This window comes from Mirounga angustirostris, unplaced genomic scaffold, assembly GCF_029215605.1.
Source record: "Mirounga angustirostris isolate CCGP_5_RB_7025 unplaced genomic scaffold, mMirAng1.0.hap1 SCAF_4, whole genome shotgun sequence".
Lineage (NCBI taxonomy): Eukaryota > Metazoa > Chordata > Mammalia > Carnivora > Phocidae > Mirounga > Mirounga angustirostris.
In genome coordinates this window covers 185,721,574-185,743,091 of record NW_026991712.1, presented here as the reverse complement: position 1 = coordinate 185,743,091, position 21,518 = coordinate 185,721,574, and the positions used below count along the sequence as shown (strand labels likewise).

Genomic DNA, 21,518 nt, shown 5'->3' with positions numbered 1-21,518 from the left:
AAATGGGCGTCCTGGCTGCGCTTGCTGTCTGGGACGAGCGTGGGGCGCGACCTCCTCCAGGCTGAGGGCGCCGCGGGGCCAACCGCAGCCGGAACCCGCGGCCCCGGCCCAGCGGGGGAAGCGCCCGCGCCCAGCTTGGCGTTGCCGAGCAACTCCGGGAGGCGAGCCCAACGCCGAGAGAGCCGGGCCGGGCCCCCTCTCCCCATCTCTCCCCATCCCATTGGCCGTTCTCTGCCTGGCCCCGCCCCGAGGGCGGGGCTAGAAGCCCGGCGCCTCCGAGTCACCGCCCCGTCCGGCGCGCCCTGACGTCACGTCCGGCGGCGGCGGCGGCGGCGGCGGCGGCGTCGTCTCCGTGCGGTCGGGCGGGCACGTACGGTGCGGGCAGTTGGTCCGGGGGGCTGTGGAGACCACAGGGCCCGGGGTCTGTGGAGCCGACGCGGGGAGCACGGGTGCGGGTGAGGCGGTCTGGGGGAACAGGGCGAGGGAGGGAAGGGCTGCGGGCCGCTGTGGCCGCCTTCCGTCCGGCCTCCCGGGACGTGTAGGCGCGGCGTGGGTTCTGCTCATCTGTCCGCACCCGCGGCCCTCCGCTGCCACGGGCCCTCTCGCCGCGCCAGGCCGGTCAGTTCGCGCTGATCCTCCGTCTCTTTTCCCACGCTGATTCCCTCCACCCGCACCCCTTCACGCCCCTGCCCCGTCCCCCGCCAAGCCATGCTTCTGGCCTACCCAGTATGGGCTGCTCACCGGGCCTCCATCTCCAGGGAGGCGTTCACTCCATTCCTGGCTCAGCTGGCACTCTCTAACCTTGACCCAAACCCTCCTTGAGATCAGTGTGACTGTTTGAGTAGAGGGCACCTCCCCTTTCCCTCTCCCGGTCCAGGGGCTTTCCCTTGCGACTCCTGGGTTGGGTTGGCCAGCATGTCACTTGTGCCTTCCTCTCCGCCAGACAGACCATGGATGGCTCCTTCATCCAGCACAGTGTGAGGGTTCTGCAGGAGCTCAACAAGCAGCGGGAGAAGGGCCAGTACTGCGATGCCACCCTGGATGTGGGGGGCCTGGTGTTCAAGGCACACTGGAGTGTCCTTGCCTGCTGCAGCCACTTCTTCCAGAGCCTCTATGGGGATGGCTCAGGGGGCAGTGTCGTCCTCCCTGCCGGCTTCGCTGAGATCTTTGGTCTCCTGTTGGACTTCTTCTATACTGGTCACCTTGCTCTCACCTCAGGAAACCGGGATCAGGTGCTCTTGGCAGCCAGGGAGTTGCGCGTGCCAGAGGCTGTGGAGCTGTGCCAGAGTTTCAAACCCAAAACCTCAGCGGGGCAGGCACCGAGCGGCCAGAGTGGGCTGGGGAAACCTGCCCCCCGGAACGTGAACAGCCACCTCAAGGAGCCGGCAGGCTTGGAGGAAGAGGAAGTTTCGAAGACACTGGGTCAGGTCCCCAGGGACCAGGATATCGGTGGCAGTCACGGCCCCGAGAAGCCCCAGCTTGGTCTCCCGGGCCAGAGTGAGAGTCCCTCCTTCCACCGTGGGAAACTCAAGCAGGCCTTGAAGCTTTGTCCCCGAGAGGATAAGGAGCCTGAGGATTGCAAAGTGCCCCCAAGGCCCTTTGAGGCTGAAGGTGTCCAGCTGCAGGGCGGGAATAATGAGGTACTGTGCCCAGGGTGCTGGGAATGGGGAGGTGGGAGTCATTGGGGAGAGACTGACACTTTTCTGGGATAATCTGGACCCCAAGGTAGAATCTTTATTACGTGGGTCTGGAATAGGTTTTCTCCAAATCCAGGAACCCGGCTCCGTCCTGCAGCCTCAGGCTGACCTTTCTGTGAGTCACAGCTGTTGAGGATTGGCAGGCTTTTGGGGTTGGAAAGCTGGCCTCAGCGTTACAGGTGTTTCCCGAGGGTAGTGAAATCCGGCCAGACTTCCAGCTCCCCACAGATAGAGCCACTGCCCTCCAAATCCGAGATTCTGATGGGGCCTGCCCTAGGACCCTGATGGGAATAGTCACTGATAAAGGAAATCATCTGGGGATGTGTGTGGGTTGGGCCTTGGGATGGAACTGGATGGAGTTGGCTGCCCTGTGTGTCTGTCCCCAGAACTCCCGCTGATTAATTTGGTGACCTCGCTTCCTGCTGCCTTTTCTGCTCTAGTGGGAAGTGGTGGTTCAAGTTGAGGACGACGGGGATGGTGATTACGTTTCAGAGACTGAGACCTTGCCGACCAGGAGGAAATCAAACATGATCAGAAAGCCGTGTGCTGCTGAGCCAGCCCTGAGCGCAGGTTCCCTGGCAGCCGAGCCCGCTGAGAACAGAAAAGGTACAGCGGTGCCAGTTGAATGCCCCACATGTCATAAAAAGTTCCTCAGCAAATATTATCTAAAAGTCCACAACAGGTAAACGGTCTGTTTTTTTATTTTCTTTTCCTGTCTGCTATTCTCTTGTTGGGGAAGGGGCCTGCACTCCTCTCTTCTGAGCCATGTGGGGGCTGGGGGGCTCCATCGCAGACTCACGCAGTGCCTGATGTCGACCTGCTTCTCATCATCAGGGAATGAGAACGTGGCCTTGGGTCAGGTTTCTTCTTTCTCCCTCTCATACTCTGAGTGGGTTTGTGGACACCTTGTCAATAAGTTCCACTCACTGGGGACCTTGGCCTGTAGCTGCCTTCTGCCAAGGGGATGAGAGAAACCCATGGCCTTGTGCAGTATTTCTAAAGCCTGGCAATGTGGGCTTGGGGCCAAGGTGTCGGTCTTTAGGGTTGGTGCCTCCTTTGATTTTCTGGGGAAATAGCCCCAGGATATCAGTGGAGCGTAAGGGATCATTTGTTAAACCTGCATTGTCGGAAAAGGTAACGAGATGCCATACGAAGCTATGCTAACTTAAAATAAAAGTAAAAATGAGTTCAGTTTCTTAGATGCAGTAGCCACATTTCAAGTGCTCAGTAGTTATGGGGGGCCCTGGCTGCTGACTTAGCACAGACCATTTCCATGGTCACAGTTTTCCTGACAGCGCCACTCCAGGTCTCTGCAAGGCCTCCGGGGAGGGCAACTAGGAGACATGCTTTCCAGACCTGCCATTTCATAGTCCAAGTCGTCACTAGCCTGATTTCTTGCCAAGCCAGGTTGGGCCACACACACTTTCTCAGCGTGACACTCTGGGAAGCCGGCAGTGACGGGCTGGAGTCGTTGCTGGGTGATGTTTGCTCGCCTGTTCTGGGGCAGCTCAGGGCAGCTGTGGCCAGTGGGGTCTGGGGAAGTGCCAGTGTGGGAGGCCCCCTGGGGTGGTCCACATCTGCCTGATGCTCCCCCAGCGTGAGGCTGGGGTGCAGGCACCGTCCCCATCCCTACCTTGGGCCACAGGTTGCTGGACTGGCCCTGAGAACTGCGAGGGGGTGACGCCCTCGTGAGGTCGTTCGGATGAGGACAGTCAGTGGAGGGGCAGAGGATGAGAGAAACGTCTGGCTTCTGAGAACTAGTAAGAGCTCTTCCGGTGCCGCTCAGGTGCTCTGAGGTCAAGGTTCATTTAGCTCATTCTGCTAGGCGGCTGACAAAACTGTTCTGGGTGCTTGGGGTACCTTAGCGAATAAAGCAGAGGCCTCAGGGAGCCTGCCTCTCAGCAGGGCTGCGCAGAGTGGAACTGACAGACGGCAACTTGACTGTGTGGTGGAAGATGGGAGGTGCCACAGAAGAAAGCAGGGGCAGAGCCCTGCCTACAGGTTGGGGAGTTCAGGGTAGGGTGGGGTTCCAGTTTTAAAGAAAGGAATTTGGAGCAGACTCAAAGGAGGTGAGGACCTTTACCAAGTGAATGGCTGGGGGGAGTGTTGTGGGTCGACGAGGGCCAGAGCAGAGGCCCTAGGGTGAGCCAGTGGGTTGGCGAACGTCAGGGAGCCAGACCTGGGGATCAGGGCCCCGATGTAAGTGGCCGGCCGACTATGCCTCATAGGCCCCGGCCTTTTCTCAGGGTGAAATGGGCAGTGTTGCAGGGTTGGGAGCAAAGAGGCGCTGAGGTCTGACTATACCTAAGGGTCGCTCTGGCTGCTGAAGTTCACTCTGGTGGAGGCAGGCGTGGAGCACGAGACGAGGCAGGAGGCTCAGGCAGCCGGGCAGGGGATTGTCTGGCTGCACTAGGCGGTAGCAGTGGAGGCCAGGTGAAGTGGTCAGGTTCTGGCTATGGTTTTGATGGTAAAGCCCACAGAAGTTGAGGTGGACTAGGTGGTTTCTCCAGGGAGTCAGGACCCAGGGATTATTTCTGTCTTTGCCGAGATGCCAGCCAGCTGGGTCTGTGTGGCTTTGGGGTCGTCCCTCCCGCATGCAGCTGTGCAGGCTCCCACGAGGAGGAGGGTTTCTGGGTGCACCTGTGCGGCTTCATCAGCCAGGTCTGAACAAGCCACGTGGGGGCCATGGCTGCCCTTAGGACCGCTCTTCCTCTCTGCTCTGGAGCCCAGCACTGCTGGTGAGGGAGCGGTGGGAAGTCGCTCAGGCCCCACACCCTCTGTGGCTTTTCCTGGCAGGAAACACACTGGGGAGAAACCCTTCGAGTGTCCCAAATGTGGCAAGTGTTACTTTCGGAAGGAGAACCTTGTGGAGCATGAAGCCCGGAATTGCATGAACCGCTCGGAACAGGTACTTGTGGGTTGGCCCAGGATTTGTGGGCAGGGGCACGCTGGCCTTTGTCTTCCTGCCATCTGAGAGGGGCCCCCAGGAGACTGTCTTAGGACTGTAAACTCGAGAGCTGGAGTGTCCTTGGATGCCATCGAGTCCACTCCCTGGTATTACAGGTGGTGACATCGGTCCCAAGATCAGGAGGGACTTTGTGGGAAGCATTTTGGGCTTGCCTGCGTGGGCACCTGGACTCTGGAGAAGGGGTGTCTTGGTGGGGGATGGCTGCTGAGAAAGGCTACCTGGCCACCTGCCCCCACCCCACGGGCTGGGCCTTGTGACATGGCCAGCTAAACTCCACCCTCCTCTTCCTAGAGGCCTATTGCCAGGGGTGGGGGCTGCGGGGGAGGTCTCTCGGCCCCTGCCCCCAGCCTGGCATGGTGGGTTTGCAGTGCTCAGCTTTGGTCAGGGTCAGGGCAGGCAGGTCACGTGTTGCCCTCTCCCACCCTAGCGTCCCCCCCCTCGGGCAGACTCCTCCCAGCAGCGAGTGGAAGCCCGGGCAGAGGCTGCTGTCGCAGGCAGAGGCCCCCCCCTGATGCCGGCCCTGCTTGCCCCTCACACTGCCAGGTCTTCACGTGCTCCGTGTGCCAGGAGACCTTCCGCCGGAGGATGGAGCTGCGGGTCCACATGGTGTCCCACACGGGGGAGATGCCCTACAAGGTCAGGCTTGGCCTGTCCCCAGGGCCGTGGGTGGGGGGGGGCAGCCCCAGGATCTCTCCTGCCGAGCCCTATACGTGGGATGATGTTAGGCGCCTCCTCCTTGCTAGCCGTCAAGATGCCCAGCCTTCCCTACCCATCTAGTGTCCCCTACCTTCAGGCAGGGACACTGGCCCTTGCTGGGGCCTTGTTTCTTTCTATGGAGGGCAGGCTTAGCATCCCTGTGATCATGGCACTGGGGGCCCTCCCTGGAACATCCTTTATGCCAGGTCACGGAACCTCCTGGCATCTTGGGCTGGGCCCTGCCCTTGGGTTCCTGCCTCCACAGCCTGGGGGCAGCCGGGGTCCCGTTGGTGTGGGTGGCCTAAGAGGTGACCTTGGGCCTATTTTCCAGTGCTCCTCCTGCTCCCAGCAGTTCATGCAGAAGAAGGACTTGCAGAGCCACCTGATCAAACTACATGGAGCCCCCAAGCCCCACGCTGTGAGTGCCAGGCTGTGCTTGGGGGCTGGGAACTGGCAGTAGCGAGGAGGTGGTCACAGCCAGGCAGGCCGCCCTGCCCTCACCCTGGTCTTGCTCCTTTGCCCCACAGTGTCCTACCTGTGCCAAGTGCTTCCTGTCCCGGACGGAACTGCAGTTGCACGAGGCTTTCAAGCACCGTGGGGAGAAGCTGTTCGTGTGCGAGGAGTGTGGGCACAGGGCCTCGAGCCGAAATGGGCTGCAGATGCACATCAAAGCCAAGCACAGGTGTGGACTGGTGGTCTTTCCCCAGGGCTGGTCCTGCTGCTGGCTCCAGGCCAGTGAGTGGGCCTGGAAGACAGTTGGCTGAGGCGTGCGTGGGACTGTAGCCGCTCTGGTAATGGCACCTGAGGGATGAGTGAGTTTGCCAGGCAGAAAGCCGGGGTGGGGAGAGTCTGTCCTGCAGCTCCTGGGATGAAGCTGGTGCCCCTTTCCTGGCACGGCCCTAGCCCCTCTTCCGCACAGCTGGCCTCGGCCTGGGGCTGGTCCCACCGCGTCAGGTTTCCTCGGGTCAGGGCAGAGCGAAGGGGGCCACATCCCTTGGTGATGGCGTCTGTGTCCCCGACCCGGACAGGAACGAGAGGCCGTATGTCTGTGAGTTCTGCAGCCACGCCTTCACCCAGAAGGCCAATCTCAACATGCACCTGCGCACGCACACAGGCGAGAAGCCCTTCCAGTGCCACCTCTGTGGGAAGACCTTCCGCACCCAAGGTGAGGCAGGCCCATCCTCTCACTGTCCTGGGGCCGAGGCCCGGTGACTGAGGCCCCGCCTTGTCCCCACAGCCAGCCTGGACAAGCACAACCGCACGCACACGGGTGAGAGGCCCTTCAGCTGTGAGTTCTGCGAGCAGCGCTTCACGGAGAAGGGGCCCCTGCTGAGGCACGTGGCCAGCCGCCACCAGGAGGGCCGGCCCCACTTCTGCCAGATCTGCGGGAAGACCTTCAAAGGTACCTGGGCTTGCGGAAGGCCCCGTGCCTCGCGCTTCCGTGGGCTCGCCCCGTGGGGAGCTGCCAGGGTTGGGGCGTCTCCGCGGGGAGAGGCCAGGTGTAGCAGTGGCTTTTACGCGCTCCTCCTTGGCACGAAACCTTCTTGCCAGAGAATCTTGGAGCTGCTGCGAGGTGGGGGTGGAGGCTCCGGAGGGTCCTGTGCAGAAGTGCTTTTGGGGTGCTCCTGGAGCCCGGCGGGGCCCGTATAGCAGCCGCATACCCCAGGACCTCCTCTCATCCCAGCACTTTCTGCCCACTTTCTGCCTCTGCTGACGCTGGGGCCCCGCCCCTCCCCTTCCCTCCCCTCCCCTCCCTCAGCCGTGGAGCAGCTGCGCGTGCACGTCAGGAGGCACAAGGGGGTCCGGAAGTTCGAGTGCACGGAGTGCGGCTACAAGTTCACCCGGCAGGTAGGCCTGGGGCCAGAGTCCCTCCTCCTGCCCCCTCTGGCCCCACGCCCCTCCCGGCCCAGCCCTGAGTCCCCTTGCCCCCCAGGCCCACCTCCGGAGGCACATGGAGATCCACGACCGGGTGGAGAACTACAATCCACGGCAGCGCAAGCTCCGGAACCTGGTCATTGAGGACGAGAAGATGGTGGTGGTAGCGCTCCAGCCCCCCGCCGAGCTGGAGGTGGGCTCGGCTGAGGTCATCGTGGCGTCCCTGGCCCAGGGCAGCCTGGCCTCCCAGCTCCCTGGCCAGAGACTCTGTGCGGAGGAGAGCTTGGTGAGCCCGGGTGGCATGGAGCCCTCACTCATCATCACGGCGGCCATCCCCGAGGACTGTGACACGTAGCCGCCCTGCCGCCACAGCCCCCTTGGCCCCTGCCCCCAATAAACCACACGGCTTTGGACTCCAGCGTTTCAGGCTATCTGGTGGTTCCCCGGCAACTGTTCTCCAGGGGTGTGCTGCTTTCCCATCACGTCCTCTAGAAGAAACGGTCCCTGCCTGGCCCTCTCTGCACCTCGGGGTGCTGCTCAGCCAGCAGCTTCCCCACCTTGTCGGGAAGACCTCAGCAGAGCGAGACGCCCAGGTGCTCCCCTCCGTGTCTGGTCCCTGTCAGGGTTCTAGAACTGGGAGTGGGGGCATTCCTGATTCACGGCTGTGGTGCTGCCAGCCGGTGGGGGTAGAATTCATTACTGAGGCTCTGGAGTCAGAACCGAGTGGCCAGGGCCCCTGATGATGACCTTGCTCGCTTGACTCTGCCTTGCTAGTGTGCAGCAGATCCCACTGGGGAGCCTGAGGGAAGGGCTTGTGGTTAAGCAAGCTCTGGACCCTGGCTGGCAGAGGACCACAGAAAGGATCCTTCCCTTGGGAGGGTCCTAACTTGCTTTGCTTGTCCAGGGGGCCTGGAGTTCAGGCCCGGCCAGGCTTAGAATGACAGGAGGCCCTGTTGTCATCCCCGGGTTCAGCAGCCACAGGGACAGCAGGGCCGGGTGCTAGATCATGGAGGAAGGTTGCATGGGTGCTGGCACCCAAATTCCTTCTCAGCTTTATTTATAGCACTGTGACCCAACCAAATGATTGCTTCATTTCCTCATTTTTAATGGAGCTGGAAACAGTACGCATGTTGTAGACAAGGACTGTTGCAGTTCCCTGTGGCTGGATGGCAGGCCACCCGAGGATTTCCCTGGAGGCTGGAGGGCGGGGGTCCATGCCTGGCAACATGGTGCTGGCTGTGGGCCTAGGCCCTTCTCCACAGGCTTCCTCCCAGCATGGTGGCTGGCTGCCGGGCCGAAGTTGTGAGGCCTTTTTATGACGTAGCCCTCAAGTCACACAGTGTCACCTTTGCCAGGCTGTGTTGGTCCAGGCAGTCACCAGAGCGTCACTCCCCAGATTCAGGGGGAGGGGATGGGTGTTAAGGACCACACACAGTTTACAACCGCCCCACCTGGAGCATAGGGTCCCTGCTCAGTGCTTGGCACAGAGCAAATTCTGAATTGGGTAGTGATGGTCGTGACCAAGAGCTTAAGTCAAGCACGACCTAAATCCCATCCCTGGGATATTCCCGAAACACCAGCCCCACGCGATGCCAAGCTCCTCCTGGAGTCTGAGGAGGACAGTGATGTCTTTTAGACCCAGAACCCATCTAAACATCTTTCCTTTTATTCCTTGACTGCTGGGGCACTCCGGTAAAGACCATATTCAGGTACAACAACCGATGCCCAGGCTATGCGCTGTCTCAAGTCTACTTCCGTGAAGTTATTACTTTTTTTAAAGATTTTATTTGACAGAGAGAGTGAGAGAGCACAAGCAGGGGGACCAGGAGAGGGAGAAGCAGGCTCCCTGCTAAGCAGAAAGCCCGATGCGGGGATCGATTCCAGGACCCCAGGATCATGACCTGAGCTGAAGGCAGACGCTTAACTGTCTGAGCCACCCAGGCGCCCCTGGTGAAGTTATTAAAAAGATGATAAACTATGGCCTCAAAATGCTCCCTTTCCCTGCCCAGGCATTGGCCTTTTCCTTGGATCCTATGTGAGAAGCCTTTCTGAGCTTCGTGGGCCAAGGGACCCATGGTCTCTCCCCCTACCCCAGGTCTAAAGTTTGCCCACTGCAGATGGGGTCTGACCACTGGAGACCCCACCTTCAGGAGTAGGGGAAAGCGAGGCAGGGGGCAGAGTGCCAAGAGGGGGAGTCAGGGAGGCCAAACCAGCTCTGGAGCGGCAAGTGAGGGTAGGACTCGGGCACCTGCACTCTGCACGTCTGGGGCTCAGCCTCCTCTTCCCACCACTTCCTACAAAGGGCCTTAAAAGCTTTGCTCTAAGACTGTTAGCATGAGCCCTGGGCACCCCAAACTCTGTCCCCTTCCCCTGCTGGAACGGGGACAGCCCTACACTGCTCTGCCTCTGCCCAAGTTTCTAAGACACCAACAGCAGGATAAAGACCATGACACCAGGTGTATAGGAAATGGTTTATTTCAAAAAGTATATATTGAAGGCATCTTAAAATCTTAAACAGGATTCCGGACACCTAGGCCTATAGAACAAATAAATAGACAAATCTGCCCCACCCTCTGGGGTTGGAACTAGATGTTGGACACCGAAAGGGGCATGTCCTTTAGTACACAAGAGTCTCGCAAATCATATAAATATAGAATACTTTATAGCAAATCAGCATTAAATACAAGTCACTGAATTTTCATAACTTAATTTGTCTCACAGACCGAAAGTTCTGTACATCCAACACACAGACGGCCCCACCCCCAGCTGGCCCACCTCTGAGCCCAGTCAGTGTGCAGACATCCCCAAGTGGTGGAGGCCTCAGCACCAAGGGCCCTGCCAGGGGGAGCAGGGGGGGCGAGGGAGGGCCGTCCTGAGCCCAGGCCCCCAGCTGGGGTCTGCAGGAACCTGCTGCTGCTGAGGCTGCCGTCTCCCCTTCCTGCCCCTGGTGTTCCAAACCAAAGCCGGGGTCTGGGTGGGGGGGACCCGCGAAGTCGAGAGTGAGCGCAGAGCCACCAGCCGCCACCTGCGTGGCCGCCAGACACGGGGGCGGTCAGTCACGTGGTAGCTAGTCGCAGTGAAGTCCCAGAAGGAGTAGGAACCAGGACGCGGGGCCCCCGCCGTGAGGGAGCTTCTGCGGGGGAGGCCACACAAAGGCCTGAGTGGGCACCAGCGCTCAGCACTGACCGCGCCTGCTGTGCGGCCCACAAAAGCTGCTTTTGTAAGAAAAACAAGAAGGTGTCTGCAGTGCCCCGTCCCAACAAAAATGCGTTACAGGAGACCTCTCCCTGTAAGTCACCGACCGCGGGAAATCCTTGACCTTGACTGAGCCCAGCCCCGCTGGTGGGAGGCCGGGAGAGTTCCAGCAACCATGGCACGTGTCCACCTGCCCTCACAGAGCGCGCCCACGAGGTCCAGGCCTGCGTTCTTCCTCTGGGAGGGCGCTCTGCAGATGACCGGGCAGCAGCTGCCACATCTACCTGTGTGACATGTCCCCTCACCAAGTGGGCAGGCCCCAGCGGCTGGCACAGGGCCCCATCAGTCCCGAGTGGTGCAGCCCTGGCCTCCCCCTGCTGCTGCCAGGAGACAAGCCATCCTGCCTGGGCAGCCTCACAGAGCACGGGCGACCTCCGGGGGCTTAGGCTGCTGGGAAGGCACCGAGCCAGAGACAGGCATCCCCAGCCCGGGGAGCGTGGAGTCAGACCACCACCCGGGGGACGACAACACTCCTACGAGGAGGGCTGAAGGTGAGACCTGGGCATGAAGAAGCCCAGGCCCAAGGGATCCCACAGCCCTAGGCCTGCCCAGCAGGGGAGTCCCAGGCAGGCCCACCACCCCGTCTTCCCACAGTGCCAGGCACAGCGGATGTGCGGAGGTGACCGGGTGGGGGACGCCCGAGGGGATGGGAGGGGATGGCTGTGAGCGGGAGCTGCTCCAGCGGGGGGTTCCGGAGCAAGGAGTCTAACCTGACCATGAGGGCATGAGGTGGGGAGCCCAGCCTATGACTCTTGAGGCCATAAGACTTCCTCCCCAGAGCCACCCGTGCCCTCTGGCCAATAAGTGTTTCAGGGCTGCTTATGGAGGGATAGTGCTAGAAGGTTTTTCTTCTCCTGGTAAGAACGCATCTCCAACTTAGTTCACTGGGAAAGGCAACTCAATGAACACTTGCTTTCTGTGTTTCTAATGAGGGAGATGGGAACTTCCTCTTCTTTGGAAGAAAGACAAATCCAACCAAAAGTTACTTGGGGATCTGGGGAAGACAAGACCACTCACTCCGCAGAGAAAACCAGGGGCCCCTGAGCTGTGGAGTTTCCCAGGAGCTCCTCCTGCCACCCTCCTGGAGAAGCCCCAGGCTTTGGAGGAGTGGGCGGCGTCACCCTGTCCTGCAGAAATGGCACCGGAAGACATTAAGCAATCAATCCAGGACTCTGTTTTTCGCTGCCTCCCTCCCCGCCTCCCCCTTCTTCCAAGGAAGGGCCAAACTGCATTTCAAACCTTGCAGCCAACTGTGGGGGCTGCCCTGCCCAGGGCTTCCTTTGGAAGCAGCAAGATCCTTTGCCCCCATGGGAGGGCGAGGGCACCTGCAGCCATCTGCCTGGCTGGGCTTCCATGACAAACTCCCGGGCCTTCCAGGAAGAAGCTACCACCTGGCACCTGTGGGCTTTTGCGCTCTCCTGCATCCACCTGGGAGGACAGTCCCGGAGAGGTCTCCAAGCAGGTGGCAATAGGCCAGCTGGAGGGGTGGGCGGATGGGGACACCCAGCGTTTGCTTCAGCCCAGGTTCATTGGAGATAGGATTTACTCAGCACGTCCCTCGGGGCCCTCTTCAAGGCCGCACTCCTGTCCGGTCCCACTGGGCTGCATCGCTGGGATCACCCCAGTGTTTCAGTGTGACACCCCAGCAGGGGGGAGGAGCCAGGCAGGCAGATCCCCTCTGTCCGGGAAGCTGGCCCGCTGGGATGTCCGGCACTGGACGTGGAGTTTGGGACCTGCTGCAGCCATCGTCGGCCTGCTTCCCGATGTTCCACACTGGCCTGGGAAGGCCAGCCCGGACCACTCCGAGACTCTCAAAGGAGGACTGAGACCCACAGGTAGCCCTCCTCTCTGAGGTGGGAGCAAGGAGGCGTAGGCAGGGGCAGCAGGAGGGGTCACCTGCTGGAGCCAGAGACCTGGGCTGGCACGGAGGCCGCTCTTCCTGGACCGAGGGAGGGGTGTCTGCAACGGGCTGTGGTCCCAGCAGCTGTGAGTCAGGCTCCACAAGGACAGAAACTCTCCTGGGCTCAGAGCCTGAGGCTCACTCAGCAGCCCGAGCCCAGGCTCCACCTGCCGAGCCCAGCCTGTCCTGGTGCACGGAGGAGGGGCTCACCGCCCCCGCAGACGTGCCGTGTCACCTGCACCGAGGCCCTCCCCGGGCCGGGCCGGGGCTAGTGCAGCTGGCCGGGGCTCTGCGGCAGCCGGGGCCGGGCCACATCCAGGTCGCTGCTGCCACTGGCCAGTTCAAAGCCGCGCCCGCCCGAGGGCATCTGGGGCATGAACTGGCGGAAGATGCTGACGCTGCCATGCCAGAAGGTGGGCTCTGGGAGCCGTCCCACGACACTCCAGGCCCGAGTCTCTGGGTCATAGGCCTCCACCACGTCAGAGAGTTCAAACGTATTGTCGTAACCACCTGAGACGTAGAGCTTCCCTCCAAGGACGGCCAGGCTGCCCCCCACGTGCACCTGCGGGCCAAAGGGGATGGGCGAGTGGAGGCTGGCAGCCAGGGCAGGGCTGGGACCCCCCCGTCTCTCTCCATGGAGAAGGTGCCCAGGACCCTCGGGAAAGGTGGCCTCCGCACCCTTCCCAGGACAGACCTGCACGCTTCCTACACCCCAGCTCAGAAAACAGGCCCCAGGGGGTCCCAGGCCATGCCTGGTCCCCGTGATGCTGGGAGGCTGCTGGAGCAGCGAGTCTCCCCGCAAGCAGCATCAGCTCGAGGCAGGCTGGGCTGGGCTGCTCTCCCCGTCCCACAGGTGGGAAAACAGCCTTGTGGGGCTGATGGAGGCAGAGCCAGGTCTGGACCAAAGTCTGAGCTCTGCCCCGCAAAACCGGACCACCTCATCTTTCCCAAATTTGCTCTAATAACGGGTAGGTCGTTATGGGGAAAAACAAAGTTACATTTCCTAAACGTAACAATGTTAAACTGGGATGTTGGGAATTGTGACAGTCGTCACAACTGCCATGCAGAGGTAGCATGAGAACGGGTTTGGAAATTTTAAGGAAGACAAAAAAGATGTGAGCGGATTTACACAACTCTCTGGGACTAAGGGAACTGCCCACGTGGCCAAATGCTGCCATGCTTTCCCAGCTCCATCACAGACCTCTCTTCTCAACAAACGGAGAGGAGAGACCCTGATCAGATAGCAACAGTGTCCTGTTTTGGGTACACAGTAGGCACTCAATAAATGTCTTCTCAGGGTCACTCCTGTCTGACCTCATGCTCTCTGCTGTCCCCTTGTTCACTCTGCTCCAGCCACACTGGGCTGGGGGGCTTCTTCTACGACCACACTAGGCACACTCTGCCCCAGGGCCTTTGCACTTGCTGTCCCTCTGTGGAACGTTCTTCCCCACATGCTCTCTGACTTATAAAGCAGGTACCCAATAAACACGGGCCTGCGTGGATGAACTCGCTAAACTGTCTGACCTAGGGATTTATGTAAGGTCTCAGTGCCCCACAGTACAAACTGAGGGAAAAACCAGTCCTCTCTTAAGTGACATAACCCTGGGAAAGGCCTCAACACAGGCCCCACCCACCAGGACTAGTTCCCAGACACGTCATGGCAACGCTTTGGCCAGAAAACAGGACAAGCCTGTGCTTCCAATGCCAACACGTTTGCATATTTACCTGATTCATAGATGGGATCTTGTCCCATTCGTTCTTTGTGGGGTTATACACGTCCACCTCCGCAGAATCGTCCCTGTGGGTGGGTGGGGGGGGAATGTGTCAGAGCCAGGAGGAAGCATCCCTGGGTGTAAGGAGCTAGAGAGCAGGGCCACACAGGCCCCTGTCGTTTGGGAACTTCTTTGATGCCATCTGAAGTCCAGAGGCCAGTGAGACCCTAGCGCTGGTTTGCAGGGGCCAATTTCAGGCCCTCACACCTATCTGGCTTAGGCTCTGAGGCCGGAACCAGACTCTGCTTCTCAAACCTGAAGACACAGCTTCTGGTGCTTAAACCCTTCCCACCGCCCTACACCAGGGCAGCCTCCCTGCCCTCATGGCGGCCCCACTTCGGATCTGAACTCATCACAGCTCTTCCCACCCATCTGCTCTCGGTCTTCCGATCTGGGCTCGTCTTCCCTTCCATGGCTGACCGGGCCAGGCCAGCCTCCTGCCCGCCCCACGGCACACTGCCATGCACCCTGGCCCTGTCCGCGGTCAGCCCCCCAAGTCTCCTCCCGTTCCCTGCTGTGTCCTGGGTGCCCAGCAGGACAGCCACGGTCACGGGAAAGCCACGGTCACCAGTGCTGCCCTTCCCTTTGGGGTCAGGATCCTGCAACCTTGTTTGACATCCTCTTGGTCCCTGCAACAAAAGGCTCAAAGGCCCAGCCTCGAAAAGCAGAGACACGAACCCCCAAACAGCAGTGACAGCAACGAGTCAGGGCTCAGCAGAAGGGCCAGTCAGCTGGGCCTCGGACAGCATACTCCGTAGCAACCCCCCAACGCCGCCCGCCGCCGTACGCGCAGGGGCGACCACGGACTGAGGGGCTGGCTGCATTCCACAAAAACCGTATTTACGGACACAGAAACGTGAATTTCGTGCAACTTTTCACATCATAAAATACCACTCCTGCTTGGATTTTTCTCCCCCCAACCATTTCAAGGTGTAAAAACCATTCTTAGTTTGTGGCCCCCATGATGAGGACAATTAGCCTGGCCGCCCTCCGCCAGCACAGAGCTATAAACTGCAGCCGGAGGCGCCAGGCTGGACGGTGCTCCCAGCATCTCCTCCTGCGGGGGGCTGGGCACCCCGGCCAAGGAGCCGCACACGGGGACCGGGCGGGCCACTGGAGAAGGCAGGGGCCCAGGGCAGCAGCAGCAGCTGAGGAGCTGAGGCCTCGGCCCAGCACTGGGTACTTGTGGACAGGAGCTGCCCGGGCAGGTGGCGTTCTGGGCAGCGCATTACGTGGCTTGTTAGGCAGCGGGGTGCATGAACTGGGTGGCTCTGGGACGAACGCTCAAGTGCATCAGAACGAGACCCCGGGCCTTGCCCGCACTGTTCCCGCCGAGGACAACTGGGCTGCCTTTCCCCGCTGCTCACTCTCTCCGCCTGGTTTGGGGGGCGGGGTGTTGAGGCAGAGCTGAGCCTGCCACCCCCAGGCTCCAATGGCTTAGGTGAACCCATACAAATGCTAACAGTGGGCATGGGGGGCACCCTAATGCTTCCACGGGGGGGTGGGGAGGGCAGTTAGCAACTGACAAGAGGCTCCATCGTGGAGGAGCAAGGCACAGGGGGCCTTTAGGGGACCTCAAGACTGGTCCTTGAGCCCGTTTTGCTCTAGGATCACAGGGCACGGAGGACATTCTCAAAGGCGCTCAAGCTGGAACTGCTACCGAAGGGCTGAAGCCAAGGTTCTGGCACTCTGAGAAGTATTTATAGCTGTCCCCAGCCCCTCTCTGAAGACATCTACCTTGACTTGGGGGAGGGAGAGCTGGGTAAAGGGTCAGATGATGTTTTATAGCAGGACCAGAGCTAGGGGAGATCCCAGGGCTTTCTCAGAGCGGCCCTGTAGGTTCCTGGCATACAAGGATGCGTGGCAAACGGTGCCATCTCTGTGCTGAAGGTGCTCACCAAGAAAGCCTGAGAAGGGAGCCTTGGGTCTTGGGGAGTGTGGGGGGGCAGACAAAGGCCAGTGCAGCTTAGAACTCGAGACAAGGGGAGCCAAGTACATACTTCCTTGGAGGCTCCCCATTCAAAGCCCCAGCCTAAAGGGGACAGAGGAAACTACAGTTCAGACCTTACCCTTCCCTCCTGGTCCCACAGCTTCAGACAGGCTCCAGGCCAAGGAGGGAGGAGCAGGGACGCACACCTGCAAGCGCACACGCACACACACACACACACACACAACACACACACACGGAGGCTGAGCACAGCAGGCAGGAGCCCCCGGATGCCCACTGGCCCATGACGAGGGGGAATCTGGCTGTGGCAGGTCACCAAGACCCCCTGGCCACCCATCTCCGCCCCACACTGGCAAGGACACAGCCCGGCCCAGGGAAACCATCATACCAGGACCCGGGCTGGCTATCCTTGATTCAAACCTGGTGCGTCCCGTACATCCCCTACCCCCAGAAGCCTCCGTTGCTATCTGTGAAGCAGGGATGACCAGCGGTGCCCATCTCATCAGATGGTCATGGAGATTGACTCGGAGACAGGCCACAGAAAGCTCAGGGCCCTGCCATGTGCTGACTCTCGTCATCGTCATTGTGTCCCCCAGGTAGCTTTGGGGCCGGCTCCATCCCAGGTCCCTCCCTGGTCCAGTGTGGCTGTGGGGTCCTTAGAGAGCAGCATTCACTCTGCAGGACTGTGAGGCTTCCCTGTGCCAGCTCGGGTAGGGAGGGAATGGACAGCACCTGCACACATGCACTGAAGGCCCAAGTGCTGCTTTAAATCAAGGGGTGGAGCCCCCACCTACCTCCTGCACCTGGTGGCCGAGCGCGGACACTCTGCTAGGTGAACACGGGGTCCCTCTGACAAGGCAGCACCTCCCCAGAGACTCAAGGGCCCAAAGAGCTCTCCCCTAGTCTTTTTAAGATTCAAAATCCCTCTTAGGTAGGACAGGTTCCTTTATAACAAGGGCCTTCTGAGAACCACCAGGACTTAGACTGGGATCCTCCAGGTGGAAGAGCAGGCAAAGCAACACATTTTATTTAGCTTCTAGGAATCTCAAGTTCTCTGGAAGGACCCAACTCTAATCAATCAATCAAAGGCTCTAACTCCCTCAGTTAGGATCCCTTGGTTAAGGAAACCTAGAAGCCCACAGAAACTGTTCTAAGAAATGGGGCAGAACAAAGGCTCCAGGTTGGAAAGACCTGGCTGGGATCCCAGCTCAGGCTGCTTCCTCATCTACGAAATGGGGAGCACGGTGAGGATGTACGTGCCTCAGCACCGGGCCTGGGAAGAAGACTGAGAAGTGGCCTCGGCCACTGGGGACTCACCTGATGAAGTACATAAGTCCGTTCAGAGTCACGGTCTTGGGCGCGAAGGACCAGGGTGGGAGCTGGCCGCAGTCCACCAGCGACCACAGGTCGGTGTCCGGGTGGTAGCACTGCATCACCATGGTCTCCTCGCCGGCCAGGGAGCCGATGGCGTAGACGCGGCCGCGGCAGGCGGTGGTGGAGCAGTTGTCCATGGGGTAGGTCATGGGCTGCAGGGCCTCCCAGGAGTCCGCGGTGTGGTCATAGCGCTCCGTGCTGTCCGCGGCCACCACGTACAGCAGCCCGTCCAGCACGGAGGAGCTGTGGTACTCGCGGGCCTTCAGCATGGGCGCCACCTCCGTCCACTCGTTCACGCTGGAATTGTACCTCCACACGCAGTCATAGAGCCGGGAGCCGTCAGACCCACCTGCCGGGACGTGCAGGAGACAGGTCAGCCCATGCTGACTCGGGCTGAGTCACCCACCCCTGCCTCCGTGAACTTCCCCGAGGGAGTCTCCCAGGGCAGGAAGTAACTTCATTGGGTTTCAATGTAAACACCGGTCCCCTCCCATCCTCTTACACCAAAGCCGCGGTTGGGGGCTGGCTCCATGCTGGGGCGAAGTCTGTGCACATGCTGATCAGAGCCCAGGAGGACAACAGAGCCTCAGGCCGTAAGAATACTGCTAAATCTGTGTGGGTCAAGCAAAGGCCCTGAGGCCGCAATTCTGAGTAAACCGCAATCTCAGTCTGGACGGCCCCATACACTGTCAAACACCTCAACTGAACCAGGGCATCCGTCTCAGCGCCAAAACTTCTGGCGAGCCACAAAGCAGGTGGGTTAAGGCGCACAGGGACTTGTTCAAGGAATTCTCGCCTTCCTGGGCCCCCCCCCCCCCAAAAACAAGCCAGTGCCAGGACAAGTGGAGAGGAAATCTACTTCACTCTGCACACAAGAACCTGACAGGGCAAGTAACCGGCGTGGAATTCTGGGGCCTCCAGTTCTTGATTTAGGTGCAGGTTACCGACATGTGCTCTGTCCGGGTAAATGCATCAAGCCCTACAAGTACAATGTCCACTCTCTCCACGTTTCTTTCAAAAAAGAGCTAGCCCCCCAACCCCCCACCAGTGGGGCTGGCTGTAATTATAAATTAAACCAGGTCTTCCCAGCACGTTGGCATTTCCACAGTGTGAAGGGACCCCCAAGAACCCTGGGGGTCGCATCCCCTACTGTCCCCAAAGTTGGTGCCACAGGGCAGAGGATGCATGACATTCTGTCTGTCTCATAGCCTTGAGTTTTTTAAAAGACAAAGCTCTTACAAGTGCACTCCACCTGCTTGCTTCCTTGTAAAGGGTAACTGTCCAAGGCAGCTGAAGCCATGCTGTTGCCCCATGAAATTCCCTACAGGCAGCTGTATGGAATGACCCAGCCACCTGTCTAAACCCACAGGATTAGCTGCTCCGCTGAGACATTTATGGAAGGGGTGCACAAAGTTGGGGCGAGTCTAACCAGTTCTGGGAGGGAGTTCACCGGCCAGACTTTCAGATGTTGGGAGGGCACAGCTCCCAAACTCAGGGCCAGTCTCAGGTTGGAAAGGGACCCATTCCAGCATATTCCAGCAAAGGCTGAAACAGAGCAGCAGGCCAAAGAGGAACTGAGCGTGTCCTCAGGCCAGGATTCCTCCACTTGTCAACCGGAGGTGGCGGGGGACGGACAAGGACGACAACAACAACGACGACGACACACCAGAGCTCAGAGCTGGCTTTCTCCTGAATGTGCCGGGCTGGGCCGGGCCCGGGCCCCAGCCTCGGTTCACTGACTGATAACAGCCTTCTGCAGGGCCCAGTGCTTGCGGAGTCGGGTTCTTTCCTTATATAGCTGTCACAGAGACCGCCCCTCCTCACCCCAGGGAAGGAGGTAGCCCCATGTCTGAACTGGGATTCATCTTTAATGAAAAATGTGGGAGATGCCCAGGACCAGAGCAGGCTGGGACCCGCCCAGCATGACTCGGCAGTGTTTTGGGGTTTGGGCCAAGTAACTGGAAGAAAACCTCTTAGCATGTGACCATGTTTACAGTCGCTGGGCCGCCAGCAGCCTAAACACCATGTGACCCCTAGCGCACAGCCTAGGTGCAAGCCTGAGGGAACCTTATCGCTGGTGACGGAATGAAAGCGTCAGGGGGCCCGTGTGGCTCAGCTGGGCGGGAGAAATCCCTAGGACCCGGAACGGATGTCTCACGGAGCTCCAGGCCCTGCCTGTCCCTGGATTCCTTAGGGAGAAGGAGAAAGCACCCATTGTGTGGGGTGAATGACCCTGTATCCTCTATCCAAATGGGGGTGGGGGCACCTCCCGGGCAAGGAGTGGGCTCATGTGTCATCTGGGCTGGCACCCTCGCACCGGGAACAAAGAGACCACAAGCAGCTGCTTGTCCCCGCTCACACAACGGTCTTCTAGGTCGAAAGCCCCAGCTCTAGAAATGTACCCACTGGCCAGCTGGGGGCGGGGGGCCGGGCAAGGGGCCGCTCGCACTGTGGGGCGGTCCCGGGATTCCCAGGTTCCTCCAGCGGGAAAACGCGCTCTCCCACGGGCGCGGGAGGCTAACCCAGGGTCCTCCCGGCGGGCCCCCTGTCCCCTCACCCGTCACGTAGATGTCGTTGCCCAGCGCCACGATGCTGTAGCCCCCGCCCAGGTGGTCGGGGAACTCGGCCAGGTAGCGCCACTGGCCCGTCTGCGGGTTGTAGCAGTCGACGGTGACCAACTCGTCGCAGTCCTGGTCGCAGCCGCCCACGAGCACGAGGATCTCGGCGAGACCGGTGGAGGGGCGCGGGCGCATGCGGGGGCAGGGCCCGCGGTCGTGGCGGTCGTAGCGCGCCGCTTGGAAGTCGCGTGCCTCGCGCAGCAGGCGCAGGCAGGGCGGGCAGCGCGCCACCAGCGGCTCGGCCTCGACGTGCGCCAGCAGGTAGAAGCGGCGCACGAAGGGGAGGCGCACAGCCTCGAGCAGCTGCGGCCAGTGCGCGGCGCGGCGCGGCGGGTCCGCGCGCACCCAGCGCAGCGCCAGCTGGTAGGCGGCCTCCTCCTTGGGCACGCACAGCCCGTCGTCGTGCAGGTAGCGCAGCAGGCGCGCCAGCGGCAGGCGCTCCAGCTGCTCGGGGCCCAGCTCGCCCACGTGGCGCAGGATGAAGCGCTGCGCCGCGCTCGCCAGCCCCGCGCAGCTGAAGGCCTCGGCGAAGTCCTGCATGTCCAGGCAGTTGGCCAGGTCGAGCTGCTGCTGCAGGAAGGCGCCGCACGCCTCCTTCACCGCCGGGAACTGCAGCAGGTCGGCGGCTCGCAGCAGCGGCTCGGCGTTGTCGCCGCTCACCGCCACGCGGCCCGTGTAGCTGAAGTCCAGCAGCAGCTGCAGCATGTCGGGCGGCACGCCGTGCAGGCGCACCCGCTCGGCGCGGCTCTCTCGCAGCTGTCCCGCGAACATGGCGCGGAAGTAGGGGCTGGCGGCCGCCAGCACCGCGCGGTGCGCGGGGAAGTCGCGCCCGCCCGCCGCCTCCAGCGTCACGTCCAGGAACTTGCGCTCGGCGCGGAGCTGGCTCAGGCCGCGCAGCAGGCTCAGCGCGTGCGCGGGGTCCGAGAAGGGCAGCACGGCCAGGGGCGCCGGCCGCTCCATGGCGCCGTCGCTGGGGGCACTGGAGCGCGCCGCGGCCGGGGCCAGCGGGAGGAACGCCGCGCGCTCCGCGCCCGCCGCTATAAGTACTGCCGGGCGGCGCGGCCTCGGGGGCGGGCCCGGGGGGCGGGGCGTCGCTGGCCCCGCCCACTTAACCCCTCCGGGTCCGGCGCCGCCGCCCGCCCCGCGCCTCAGGCTGAGTCACCGGCCCGCTCGCCCCGCTTCCGCGCCTTTCCGGGGCTGCCCGCGTCCCCCCGCCCGAGCCGGGCGCGCCGGGCGACGAGTGTCCTCTCTCCGTCCGGGGTCGGGGGCCTCTAGGGCCCGCCCACGACCCACCGGGCCCGGCTGCGGAGCGAAAGCCGGCGAAGGCGAGCTCGGCGCCCGGAACCCGCGCCACCCCTTTCGCGCCAGACTTCCCTACTGCGTCCGCCCCTGAGCCCCTGGGCGGCTCGCTACAA

At 61.2% G+C, this 21,518-nt stretch overlaps 2 protein-coding genes across 5 annotated transcripts; one reads left to right on the top strand and one right to left on the bottom strand.

The window, feature by feature from the left end:
* Positions 1-322: 322 nt before the first annotated feature.
* ZBTB48 (zinc finger and BTB domain containing 48) lies at positions 323-7,654 on the top strand. Of its 3 annotated transcripts, none has more exons than XM_045898813.3 (11): positions 323-455; positions 948-1,640; positions 2,138-2,379; positions 4,494-4,605; positions 5,209-5,301; positions 5,693-5,779; positions 5,889-6,043; positions 6,390-6,526; positions 6,599-6,763; positions 7,121-7,209; positions 7,295-7,654. In XM_045898813.3, the coding sequence occupies exons 2-11, from the start codon at positions 951-953 to the stop codon at positions 7,589-7,591; spliced, it is 2,067 nt and encodes a 688-aa protein (XP_045754769.1). In that variant the 5' UTR covers positions 323-455; positions 948-950; the 3' UTR covers positions 7,592-7,654. The 3 variants fall into 3 exon arrangements, with proteins under 3 accessions (XP_045754769.1, XP_045754772.1, XP_045754770.1); XM_045898816.3 differs by having other exon boundaries at positions 325-455; positions 944-1,640; XM_045898814.3 differs by having other exon boundaries at positions 342-375.
* A 2,041-nt stretch (positions 7,655-9,695) lies between these two features.
* KLHL21 (kelch like family member 21) lies at positions 9,696-21,188 on the bottom strand. 2 transcript variants are annotated; one of them, XM_045898812.2, is made up of 4 exons: positions 20,043-21,152; positions 17,429-17,834; positions 14,117-14,189; positions 9,696-12,953 (listed from the first exon to the last, which is right to left on the bottom strand). In XM_045898812.2, the coding sequence occupies exons 1-4, from the start codon at positions 21,061-21,063 to the stop codon at positions 12,660-12,662; spliced, it is 1,794 nt and encodes a 597-aa protein (XP_045754768.1). In that variant the 5' UTR covers positions 21,064-21,152; the 3' UTR covers positions 9,696-12,659. The 2 variants fall into 2 exon arrangements, with proteins under 2 accessions (XP_045754768.1, XP_064446102.1); XM_064590032.1 differs by lacking the exon at positions 14,117-14,189 and having other exon boundaries at positions 20,043-21,188.
* Positions 21,189-21,518: the final 330 nt, after the last annotated feature.